The sequence below is a fragment of the Myxocyprinus asiaticus genome, chromosome 13 (assembly GCF_019703515.2).
Source record: "Myxocyprinus asiaticus isolate MX2 ecotype Aquarium Trade chromosome 13, UBuf_Myxa_2, whole genome shotgun sequence".
In the NCBI taxonomy this organism is placed as follows: domain Eukaryota; kingdom Metazoa; phylum Chordata; class Actinopteri; order Cypriniformes; family Catostomidae; genus Myxocyprinus; species Myxocyprinus asiaticus.
This window is the reverse complement of record NC_059356.1, coordinates 630,242-643,950: the sequence shown is the minus strand read 5'-3', so window position 1 is coordinate 643,950 and position 13,709 is coordinate 630,242. Positions and strand designations below refer to the sequence as shown.

At 36.8% G+C, this 13,709-nt stretch overlaps 1 protein-coding gene across 5 annotated transcripts in view; it reads right to left on the bottom strand.

The window, feature by feature from the left end:
* Window positions 1-744: 744 nt before the first annotated feature.
* gprc5ba (G protein-coupled receptor, class C, group 5, member Ba) overlaps window positions 745-13,709 on the bottom strand; it is a 48,776-nt gene continuing 35,811 nt past the window's right edge. For 4 of the 5 annotated variants that reach the window (XM_051714459.1, XM_051714460.1, XM_051714461.1 and 1 more), the window contains one exon: window positions 745-8,892. In XM_051714459.1, coding sequence (XP_051570419.1) covers window positions 8,848-8,892 — 45 coding nt within the window. In that variant the 3' untranslated portion in view covers window positions 745-8,847. The remainder of the gene's footprint in view (window positions 8,893-13,709) is intronic. The other variant, XM_051714462.1, reaches the window with a different exon arrangement.

Sequence of the window (13,709 nt, the reverse complement as noted above, 5' to 3'; positions counted from 1 at the left end):
TAAAATAAGAACATTTTATGTTAAATTCACTTTTACACTTTAACTCCATGTCACACAATTTTATTTAGGGACATATATATATATATATATATATATATATATATATATATATATATATATATATATATATAATATACACATACATATATGCATTGGGGGCAGATTACTGACATCTGTTGGAGAGGAAATAAAAAGCTTTAGACAGGAAATGACAACATATAACAAGCAGATGGCTGCAGAGGTCAACACATTTGCCTGTAGCAAATTGTAGAAAACTGATTTTTGTTTTTAGATCTTATGTTATGCATTTAGATATGTGTTTATACATAATCAAAAACATTAAGAAATCATTATTTTTGTCAAAGTTTAGCTTTTTTTTTTTTTAGGTTTTGAAGTGTGTGTGTTTTCTGCATTGTGGCTGATTTATTGGTTTTATTTGACAAATAATATTAATGAAAAAAAAAAAATGCACAGATTTATCATCTCACCCATTCATTTCCAATAGGGGGTCAAATTTGACCCTATTGTTAATTTGTTTTTCTTCACACCACAACAGAAACCAGCCCAATTTTTTGTGTGTGTGAATAGATAGTAATTGTAGGAAAAGTCACCAAACCTCATCCCACTGAGATGAAGGGAATCATGTTTTTTTAAAGAAACAAAGTTCAAAAGGGGTCAAAAAAGACCCCAACAGAAGACTGGGGTTAAAAGAAATAATTAAATACAGAGCACACTTTCTTTGGTTGTCGAATTTTTTATTCCATACATATTTCTTGATTTTTTGGGGGAATCATTCTATGCACAGACATGCTACAGTACAGTACAGCTCCAAAAACAGTCGAGGGCAAAACAGTTTAGAGATGGTAAGAGAAGTGAAGAATACAGAAATCAGGGCAATTCAGTATTCAGATTCAGGAAACAGACATGTTCTGCATACCACTCACCACTGTTTTACTAACTTTTATGAATATATATTACATATAAATTATTTTGAAGAATATAAAATCTGTCAATAGCCATTTGAAACATGCTTTTTTCTCAGTGTAGTGATACTACATACAGTATAGCAGATATTGTTTGTGAGTCATGTGAAAATACAGAGCTTAAAACACACACACACACACACACACACACACATGTTCATACAAACATACAGGAGCTTGACAATATAAAAGACACAAAGAACAATTTATCAATATAAAGGCCTTCATAATGAGCCAGGACCTTTCTCACTTTTCATAATAGCTTCAGTATTCTGAAATATACCAGCCTATAGTGCCCCTTGCGACAACGCTGAGAATGTAACATGCTCTGCATTATGAATTGAGCTCAGACACATTCTGAATGCAAGAATGTGTGAAATCAACCTTGCGTACTTATGTATAGTATGTTTAAGCCTAAATAGATCCTCATACTTTGAGCAAGGTGTAAATCTAAAATGCCCTGCTGAACTTCTGGGGTCATGACATGAGGAATCAAATTTACCTTGATCTTTTAACATATAAAAGATCATTGCCAAAAGGAATTTCTCTACTTCCTCCACATTGTCACACTGTGGAAGACATTTGCTTCTGACCGCCTCAAAAACACATCAATGCCTACTTTACCTTATCACCTCTGTAGTCCCACTCAGTAGCGGTGAGCAGTGAGATTACAGGTCAGTCAAAAGCAGAGAGCCAATCAGAACAGTGTTTAATGTCAAGTCTTAAAGGAGAGGTAGCACCAAAACAGCGTTTCTGACAGAGAGTCAGAATGAGGGTGGTAAATTATCATGTTTTACAAATATATTAGTTTTTTGTGCAAAGAAACTTTACTAATAATATTATAAGTGAACCTCAAAGAACCTATTAAAATAATTAAAAAAGGAATGTCATGACCCCTTTGACCTACTGGTGACATGATGCCATGAGATCTACTGGTGTTCATGAAACCATTGTCCATCTATTCCACTGAATCTATTCCAGTCTAAATAATTTTGTTGTTTTTGTGTATAATGAACCTGCATTTCAGGGACCAACTAAACTCAGCAAAAAAAAGAAACGTCCTCTCACTTTCAACTGCTTTTATTTTCAGCAAACTTAATATGTGTAAATATTTGTATGAACATAAAAAGTTTCAACAACTAAGACATAAACTGAACAAGTTTCACAGACATCTGACTAACAGAAATGGAATAATGTGTCCCTGAACAAAGGGGGGGTCAAAAAAGTAACAGTCAGTATCTGGTGTGGCCACCAGTTGCATTAAGTACTGCACCAGATTTGCCAGTTCTTGCTGTGAGATGTTAACCCACTCTTCCACCAAGGCACTTGCAAGTTCCCAGACATTTCTAGGGGGAATGGCCCTAGCCCTCACCCTCCGATCCAACAGGTCCCAGACGTGCTCAGTGGGATTGAGATCCGGGCTCTTCGCTGGCCATGGCAGAACACTGACATTCATGTCTCGCAGGAAATCACACACAGAACGAGCAGTATGGCTGGTGGCATTATCATGCTGGAGGGTCATGTCAGGATGAGCCTGCAGGAAGGGTACCACATGAGGGAAGAGGATGTCTTCCCTGTAATGCACAGCACTGAGATTGCTTGCAATGACAACAAGCTCAGTCCGATGGTGCTGTGACACACCGCCCCAGACCATGATGGAACCTCCACCTCCAAACTGATCCTGCTCCAGAGTACAGGCCTCGGTGTAACGCTCATTCCTTCGACGATAAACGAAAGTCCGACCATCACCCCTGGTGAGACAAAACCGCGACTCGTCTGTGAAGAGCACTTTTTGCCAGTCCTGTCTGGTCCAGCGAAGGTGGGTGTGTGCCCATAGGCGATGTTGTTTATGGTTCATTGAACAAGCATGGAAAACATTGTTTAAACCCTTTACAATAAAGATCTGTAAAGTTATTTGGATTTTTACAAAATTATCTTTAAAATACAGTGTCCTGAAAAAGGGACATTTCTTTTTTTTGCTGAGTTTATTAGGCCTTTTTAGAGCATTCATAGCCGACCAGCAGACATATGTCATTGACAATTCGCCCCACCTGTGCTCTGTCCCGCCATTTATTCCCATCTCATATTGCTTTAAAACTCACATATGAAAGTGCTAATTGTCTTTTGAAACTTACACATCGTTCTATAGAATGACAATAAACTTAATGTGCCACACCAAAGCTGCATTTGTAATTATTTACTTCATGTGATGTTTTCATTGTTTTCATTCGTCTCCTCTCTGCACAAATACGTTAGTAGATATTTAGAAACATTGTTTACCTGCATGGGATTAACAATCTAGTTAAATCCTAATACTTAATCTAGGGAATATCCTTCTGAGAGGTGTTGTGATTACCACAACACCTCTCAGAAGGATGTTCCCTCTTTAGTCCATGAGTTATGCTGCTACTAGAAATAGTAACCTATTTTGGTTTGTGATGAGTAATAGTAAGATTTTCTTTACTCTTATGAGCTTTTCTATTACACTGAGGGCTGAGCAAATATTTGCAATATAGTTGCAATGATTTTGCTGGCATGTGGAAACAGTGTGGAAAACAACTTGATTATTATTAACTATATTTATACTGTATTTTACATGCATAAAACATTCTGAATCTACTTAGCGTCTGTTAGGTCATAATGATAGTTCCTCTGATTACAGAAAATACACAGTTTTAAGCCATTTTCGAGCAAATAAATAATAATAAAGATACAATTTGATTATTTAAAAGTTTAAATATTTAATAAGTTTTGGGTTTAGTCCAGTTACTTTGTAATGATGAACCAACCTCTAAGATAAAAACTAAATTGTGTTGGGCCTCATGTATTCAGATAGAAGACAAAGGCAGGCCTAACACAGTCGTAAAAACCTAACTCAAGCCTCCACATTCCAAGTAGTAAATCTTACTGATAAAAATCGCGCCAAAATCAAACAAAGGGAGTCCAAAAAAGACTACAAATCTCATGAAGCCTTGCTCACTAAAGGATCGAACTCTCAACTCATATTGGATGAGGCACATAACAGAATGTCCCTCAAACATGACATCATCAGGAGTTGAAATACCTCTGAAATGCTTTCGGGATTTGCTTCCAGCGACTTTGTTCACCGAGTATAGACGTAGTTTATCGCTGCTCTCAGGTGCAACCTCGTGGCACAAGGAAGTAACGTACGACTTGAAACTGTGGCCATACAATCTCCATATGAGGTTTTAATGAGTTAGATTCAATTGATTAATCTAAATATTAATTAATAACTACAGAAATAATTATTAATTATTTCTGATAGTAACACTGATCTAAACAACCAGTAAAGCCCTACAATTGAAAACATCCCAATAACCAAATACAACACAAAATATATACTCACCTATCTTAATCAGTATATACAAAAAATTTTTTAAAAAGAAAATCAATAATATCTTACTAAAGATGCTGTTGTATTGACCCTACAGTATTTAAAACTCCATTATGGCACAGGATGTTGAATATTAATGTGAGAGTTCAGCATTTATATGACAAGGTAGAAGAGAATGTGTTCACATCTACAAACAGCACACCTGTAATTAATCTCCTTAATGCACACCATCCCTTTCAGAGGGTCACAGCCCAGTGTCAGAAGGAAACAACAACACACAACACTTTCATTTTAAAAGAACACATCTGACTAATAACATTATCACCCTCAAAGCTAAACTCTTAAAAGTGAAATAAAATAAAAACAAAATCAAGTGATCAAACCCTCTTTCTTTCCACAGCTTACTGATGTGGCCATATTACACAGCTTAATATGGCATTGTTTGTCCTCTGAAGCCCTATTTACTCCAGGATCCCATTCATATTTGCCCATACATTGTTTAATGCATCTGGGATATGAAGCATTCCAGATTTTCTAATTGTGATAATTCCTCTGTAGCTAATTTTGTTCTTCAAATGCAAATGCAGATTTAATTATTATTTCTGGATTGAGTTTTCAGAGATAAATGCGTGTTCCTGTGTTTACTGAAAAAGGCACATTTACTCAAAACCACTTTTGGTTTTACTTTTTTTATTATTTTAAATGTCAGAGATATTAATGTACTGAGATGAATATCACAAATAATTTAATTGTACAGTGGCGTGAGTTGCGTGATAGCATAATCTCTTTTTAGAAGCCTGCTAACTTCTCTGCATCTCTTAAAGGGGTCATGAAATGGAAAATAAAATATTCCTTGATATTTAGACATACTGTATAAGATGTAACTGTACTATAAAGACTTTGATTTCAGAACTCAAAACTTCCTCCTCTGTCTAGAAAGATGTTATAATTCCCACCCTGCTGAAACGTCTAATTTTCAAAACTGTGTGTTCATGATGTCAAAAGACATTGCTCAGTTGTATTTACATGCCCCACAACATGTCATCACACCCTTGGCGCCACCCACTTGCACTCAGTTCTTAAACAGAGAGGAAGAGTGACAGGCATAGTGTTACCAACTATTCTTGAACACCTAAAGGGGACTCATCTGGACTATTTTGAAGTTTTTGTTCATATAACATGCATTACACAGATGTCTTTGACCATTGTCATGTTTATCGCGTCGCTTAAAAGACAGTGTCAGGTACATTTCGGAAAAGGAGACTCAGTTCGGCTTCATTCAGCTGCTCTGCGTCTTGCTCTTCTTGCGCTATTTTTAATTGTTGGTGTTTGTAAACAAGCACTAGCTGGACGTCTTTGACCATTTGGATGCGTTTCTGCCACCTCAGTGCACTGTGTGTGCATCATGTTTTACCGTGATATGGACTGTGTTTGTGTGGCTAATATCAGCGTGGACTGCTTGTGAACCAGTCATAATACAATTCAAGCTTTGCAAAGGAAATGTTATTGAAGAATGGGACTGTTAAAAACACTTGTACTAGACAGCAAAACTGTGAGTGAACAGTTTCATTCATGAATATTTCATATGCAGGGGTGTAAAGTAACGAATTACAAATACTCACATTACTGTAAGTAGTTTTTCCCAGGAATTGTCATTTAAGTAGTTTTTAAAAAAAAGTATACTTTTCTTGAGTACATTTTACGTGATGTAACTGTACTTTTAATGTACTTTTTTTATTTTCCCACCGTCTGTATTCGCTACTTCCCTGTCCTGATTTTATTTTTATCAATCAACATGATTGGCTAGGGAGAGTCTCGTGACAAATCAAATCAGCTGTAGATCAGGCGCCAACTGTGATGGATGTGGAGGATGCCTCAAACACATTTCAACACATGAACACCCACGGCCGCACCTGACAGGGCTTTTCACAATTAAAAAGGCCAATTGCTTGACTGTGTCATGTAAATTTAACTTGCTTAAGCCAGATATCAGCATTTATCCTGCCTCTAATTTTAAGAAACATATCAAGGTAAATTTAATATTTCTGCTTACTAGATTCTGTGTGTCTATAATGTAGCCTGTATATTAGCTATTTATCACTGAGATTATTGGGATGATGTGAGAGATTAAGGCAATGTTATCAATACAACAATAAAACAATCTTGATGTTTATCTGAAAGAAAAACAAAGAGAGAGAGATGTCCTTCGTATCGATGATAAACTTTTGAGTAATTTTCTATATGTAGCCTATGTTCTACATCTAGACCATGGGTGTTCATTACATCAATCACAATAGCACGACAACCACTGGTTGGTTGATCTAGATAAAATATAAAAGACTGACTTTTTATTTCCTGACACCTGTAGCTGTGTGAATGACAGTCGGCTAATGTGGGTACACACCTAAACGGTTAAATACACTTCATAATTCCGCCAATGCCCATCCTGGTGAGGCATTAACGTAAACACAGTCGGTTTAGTCTAAAGTGAACGTAAACAGTGGGACAAAAAGCGTATTTGCATCAAAATGTTGGACTTTAAGTGTACATGTAACCAAATTGAGCACTGTCTAGTAAGCTATGTCATATAAAGGCTATTAATCAAACAACAACAAGGAACGAGAAAACCAATCACTACTTTTGGCTGAATAACTTGAGTAGCTTTAAAAGTATTAATGTAATAGAATAAAACAGTGACATTTTTTAATAACAATATTTTTTTAATAATAGTAAACAGTACTTTTACTTGAGTATTATTTTTCTGTACTCTTTCCACCCCTGTTCATATGTCATGACTGTTTGATAGTTATGGTGCTGATGTGCTTGAGTGAAGGTGCTAGCCAATCAGAACAGTTAGCGTTTACATTGAAGTTTAAAGAAGAGGCTGTGGCCAAAACCGAGTGTTTCAGTCAGAGGGCCAGAGACAGGGAGGAAAATGATAATTTATTACTAAACTATGACAGTTTTCATGCAAAATTTACTGACATGAACCTCAGGGAAGATAATAAAATTATTTAAAAAATAGCATTTCATGACCCCTTTAAGATGTAGAGCGCAGAAAGAACCTAGGCCAATGCAGACTATTAATGTATGGCTCAGACGAGCTGTACATTTGAGGCTCCAATACATTTATAAGGTAAATCACTCCCTCATGAGTCTTAATGAGTAAAATGGGGTGTGCCTATTATTATTATTATTTTCAAAATACTTTTAAATTATTTAAATTATTTTTATTATACTAAATAATGGAGCCCCTTGCTCCAAAGGGTGCACTCAAAAGAAAGATGCCAAGACGCGGACAAACTTCCAGTATCATTTCCACTAAAAAAGCTGCAATTTAATCCTGTTTACATTAAATAAACAAGATCTTACGGGTTTATGTTGCTATGACTGCAACTTCAAGATGTTCTTTGAGGAATGGATCAATCCAGAATCGAGTCAATTCTGGTGTATTGCCAGTGAGTATTGCAGTTCTTAAAGGGATAGTTCACCCAAAAATGATCTTTCTGTCATCATTTACTCATCCTCATGTCATTCCAAATGTGAAACAAAAGGTAAATGGTGACTGAGGCTAATATTCTGCCGGACATTTACTTTGGTGTGACAGAATTTTCATTTTGGGATCAAATTTTCCTAAATCATGTTTCAGACACAAGCAGCCATCTGATCTATATGAACAACTTTCTCCATATCACCACCATCACCCCATTTACTCTCACATTAACGGGTCACCAAATCCCATCTGTACAGCAATAGCAGGTATCTGAAGTTTACTGTGTTACATCAAACAGCTTAAACAAAACTAAGGGGATATTTCAGTTCTACATTCATTTTAAGTGCAGAACCCCCTGTTGGATCAGATGGAGCAGAGTGTTGCTGGGACTTAATTGAGAATTGAGTGTGATTTGGACTCCAGACTCTGAAAGACTATAGAAACAAAAACTTTTGATTTGTCGCATAGAGCCCAGCACTGTAGTCACACATATATGCCATTTACACACAGACGACCACACAAAGAGAAAAACTTTCACCAGAGACCAAAGCATCCTGTCCGCACAGTATACTCACATGTCCAATCTCTACATCTGTGAAAATACAAAGACTACCAAGTAAACTTTTCCACAAAAATCACAGATATACTGTATATCCACATGTACTGTATGTGCGATGGTAATTAAATTAGTGTTAGAATGCTTTTTTAATGGTTTTACTATAGAATTGCTTGAAAATGGCTCAATATGTTCACCCATTTACTAATTAAAAATCACTACAGCTATTGATTGGTGTCGAGAGTTGTCCTGTATTAGCATCCTCCTGTCATGCGTGTCAAATCACTCTGGGACACACACACATAAACACACAGACAAGAGTAGCATCCGAGTCCTGTTTCAGTCACACTGCAGCACTGGTGGCTGTTTGTCCTCATTCACTTCAGTTCAGTTCAGTTCAGTTCAGTTCAGGACCCTTCACCCCTCTTTCATGCGCTATCCACCTCCTGCTCTTCCTCCTTCACCACAGCTGTCTTCCTGTGTATGTGGGGGGGGCAGATGGAACCTGTCACAAACACAATTAGCCAACGACAATGTAACACAATCATGCAGGTGGCTGGAGTCACATATCACAGTGGAAAAGACCCATATCCAGTTTCCTGCCTACGTGATTTGTTTTGCAGTGTAAACACTAGAATCGAGCAGTGTTCCTTTAGTTATTTTTTCCTGTTACTTATTGGACTGTCTCTTAAATATAGCACCACGTGAAAAATAATTTTGTTTACTCCAATGTCTTGACTCATTAAAAGGTCAAGCTTTACATATAATAAATGGAAAAAACTTAAATTCATTCTTTCCTAAGTAAATGTTCTCCCCATAATTGGGAGAATATCTTTACCAGTCGCATTTGGGTTGTTCACTGGGGAAGTTAAGGCACTATTTTCAGTAAAACTGCTTTTGAGTAATATTTACTGTGAAAAACATTGTAGAAATAAGACTGAAGTGGAAATGCTTGTAATTCTCCAGGGCTTCATGTGTATAACTCACCTATGTGACTGCAGTGATTCATCCTCTGTGGGCTTAAATATTGCTGTTGTTTGCATGAACGTTAGCTCAGCTTTTTAAGAGGCTCTGGACAGTGCTGCATTGTTGGTATTTTTTTTTTCTATTTATAGTCAGGGTCAAGGGAGGGGATACACCTGCACCCCCAGCCAATGGGACATTCAATCTTCCCTGTATTATTTTAAACAATAAACACTAGGGCTGGTTATTGCCAGCCACCTCACGATACAATACGTATCACGATTCATATGTCATGATTCGATATATTGTGATACATCATGATATCATGGTTTGATTTCCTTATGATTCACATGCTCTCAATTTCATTCCAGTTCATACTGGAATATTTCAGTTATGTCCATTCTGCTTAAATTCAGTATGTAAGAAATTCTCTCTCAGTTTAATGTTTTTCTCAGTAGTTTATCACTTTGGTCACATTTTAGCTTTTAAAAATAAACAAATTCCATGTATTCCATCAATAAATATGATGTCAAAAATGTTCATGTACATTACACAATAAATGTTATACACACACATACACACACACACACACACACACACACACACACACAGTAAAAAATTACTGTAAATGTATGGCCAAATTCCTACAGCAATCTACTGTGATTCTTAAATACAGTAGTTTGCTGTTAAAAATGTTGCATTCTGGGAGATCAAGAGCAGCTCACAGTGAAGTGACTAGTTTTACGTTAAATAGCTGTTCTATGCAAGATATTAGGGGAAAATGAACATTTAAAATCGTGATATCATCTTGGTGAAAGCTATAGTGACATTTTGAAACATATATTTTAACAAACATACTTTTACGTAAAAAAGTAAAAGCTAAACATTAAAATACAAGTAACTTCGACTACAACAAAAACAAATGTCAAAATAAACCAGAAAATAGTAAAAGATCGAAGTAAATTCTTCATGCCGCAGTGCATGCTGGGAACATAGCTGTTAATTTCAACAACAGTAGACAGTATGTAATTTAACAGCAATATGCTGCTAAATTGCAGTTGTATGCTGTAGCTGTCAAAAACAGTATCTTGCTGTTAATTTCAAGAATGGTTACATACCGTATTTTTACAGTATAATACAGGATTATTTTTTACAGTGATATATATATATATATATATATATATATATATATATATATATATATATATATATATACACACACACACACACTGGATAAATAGTGTGTTATGTGTGTTTATTTTTTAGATGCCAAATTTGTCCTACTTACAAGTATTTCAATATGAAGAACACGTGCTTAAAACCCGGTACTGTCTCTTTAAGAACATGGACTTTAACGTGAATGGAGTAGAATGGCTTGTTTACAGTATCAGTGCCATGTCTGATTAGAATAAAATGTTTATTTTTTTATTTTATTTTATACATCTAACTGTAAAGACCAAAGAGGGAATTATAAGAGACATCAATGACAAATGAAATTACGTGGACACATATTACAAGGCAAATCAAATGTTTACTCTCAACACAGAGTGAAAGGATGCTGAACTCTGTGCTGAACTGGTGAGTGAAATCTGAAATATTACCAGGTAGTGGCTAATTACAGACATTTTAGTCGCGTCTGTGATTGATATACTCTTATTCTAAAGTGCTGATATACTCTTATTCTAAAGTGCTAAGCATAGAGTAAAAGATTGGTTTTGGGATTTTAAGAATCAATATTGATATAATGAAATGAAGATCGCGGTTAGTCAGAAAATCAATAATTTTCCCCTAGTGTTAAACGCGTGAGTGAGGACCAGGCTCAGTTTCAGTCTCTCTCATGCCTCATAGAAGCGACTGCACTGAGAAACTCCGCTCTGCAATTATTTAGATGACTTGCTTCGTCTTAATTGATATTGATACAGGGACCAAAATATCAATACAAAATCTTTTCTTTTTATTTTTCTGATAAACAATTTTTTATTGATTCATATATTAAACACAGAATCAATATTTAACCCCCACTATTACCCCTCCCCCTCCCAATCCCCAACCCCACCCTGGGCCTCAACAACATCCCAGTGGTCATACATAATTATAGACACACACACACACAAACAAAATAAAAAATAAAATAAAATCACACATTTTAACAACTACACCACTCTCTCCACTGCCTCTCCCCGAGTGCCCTCCAAAAAGACCAGATATCTGCCCCATTTCCCCACAAACTAGTACAATTTCCCCAGTCTTCTAGATGACTCTTCTTCAAAAGCCGCCACCCTCCCCAACTCCGAGCACCACTCCTGAAATGGGGGCGCTCCAGCCGACCTCCATTCCCTTAAAACTATCTGTGTGGCGATCATGACACTGGTTATAACCCAACTCTTTGTGTGTCTATTCTCTACATCGATGACTGCCCCATCGTCCAAAATACAGAGTCTGGGGCAAAATGAAACCCTAGTGCCCAATACGTCACACACAAAACTCTGAAATCTTAACAAACCACCAAAAGACATGGGTTGTGTCTCCATCCTCTGATTGACATCTCCAGCAGGTGGGTGTGTGTTTAAGACCAAGCCCATACAATCAAGAGGGGGTCCAATAGAATCTATGTAAAATCTTGAATTGCATATGGTGCACCCTTGCATCTCTAGAGGCAGACTTAATGTTTTTAGAATCCTAACCCACACTCCCTCCTCCAATACCAAGTTAAAATCTTTCTCCAATAATCTCTTGATAGAAGTTAAAGCTCAGTCCCCCAGACTCTGAATTAGCAGGGAGTAATACACTGATGCATCATGACCTTTTCCAAAAGCAGTAATTGCCACTCTCAGAGTACCCGCCACGCTTTACAGAAATTGCATGATTTTCTGTAAAGCTGCTTTGAAACGATGTGTGTTGTGAAAGGCGCTATACAAATAAAAATGACTTACGGGGGTGTATGCTACTCCCAAAAATAGTACAGAGCAGATGGCGCAGCTCTAAATACCTAAAGAACTGAGATGTGTGGATCTTTTGTCCAAACCGAGTGTAAATGCACGGGGTGTAACTTAACTTCTCCGATTAGTTTGATAGAAAGGCTTTGCAATGGTGAAATAGTGGCAAGAACTTCCTGTTCAATACAAAACCAGGGAGGGGCTCTCTCAGGTGGAAGCGACCAATTAGCCAAATGTCTGAGACCAAATGCATAATAATAAAACAAAATATTGGGTAGGCCACCTTTGTCAATTGGCTTATGTAACTTATTGAAATGTAACCTGGGATGCTTACCATTCCAAATGAAGGACTTCGCTATGCTATCAAATTGCTTGAAATAAGAGAGGGGGAGATCTACAGGGAGAGATTGTTGCAGGTAGTTGAATTTTGGAATACAATTCATTTTAATAACATTAACCATCTCAATCATAGATAAATGTTAAGCCCAACTGCTCACATCGCTCGAAAACCTTTTTATTAAGGGGTCAAAATTAACTTTAACTAAATCACACAAATTTGCTGGGAATAAAATGCCCAAACACTTAATGCCCTGTTTGGACCATTGGAAGAAGCCCAGCTGAAAAACAGTCGCTGGGCAGTATGATGTCAGAGCCAAAGCTTCGGATTTAGACCAGTTGACTCTGTATCCTGAGACATTAGAAAAGGAATTAATAATTCTGTGGAGGCAAGGCATAGATCTAGTCAGGTCGATGACGAATAATAAAATATAGTCTGCGTAGAGCAAAAGTTTATGCGCCATACCTCCGAACACCACCCCCGGAAAATCATCTTCCTATCGCAGCTGCTAATGGTTCCAGGGCAAGACAGAACAATAATGGGGAAAGAGGGCAACCCTGCTGGGTGACCCTATCCAGAGTAAAATAATCTGAAATTAATCCATTTGTTTGTACCACCGCTACTGGGTGTCTATAAAGTAACTTAATCCACCCAATAAAAGTATTCCCAAACCCATATATTTCCAAAATCTTAAAAAGATAATCCCATTCTACCATATCAAATGCCTTTTCGGTGTCAAGTGAGATGGCAGCGACCGAAGTCTGATCATTCACCACTGACCACATAATATTGATGAAATGCCTAATGTTATCTGAAGAACTGCGGCCTGAATAAACCCCACCTGATCTATATGTATAAGAGATGTCATAACTTTACTTAATCGGTTAGACAGAATTTTTGACAATATTTTTACGTCTAGTTGTCCTTTTTAAGAATCAGACTGATCCAGGCTTGTGTCATGGTTGGTGGAAGCTTTCCATTATTAATGATTCCTCATAAACTTCTAACAAAAATGGAGGCAATTCTGTAGCATAAGATCTAAAAAAAATTCAGCGGCAAAGCCATCTGGCCCCGGAGTCTTGCCTG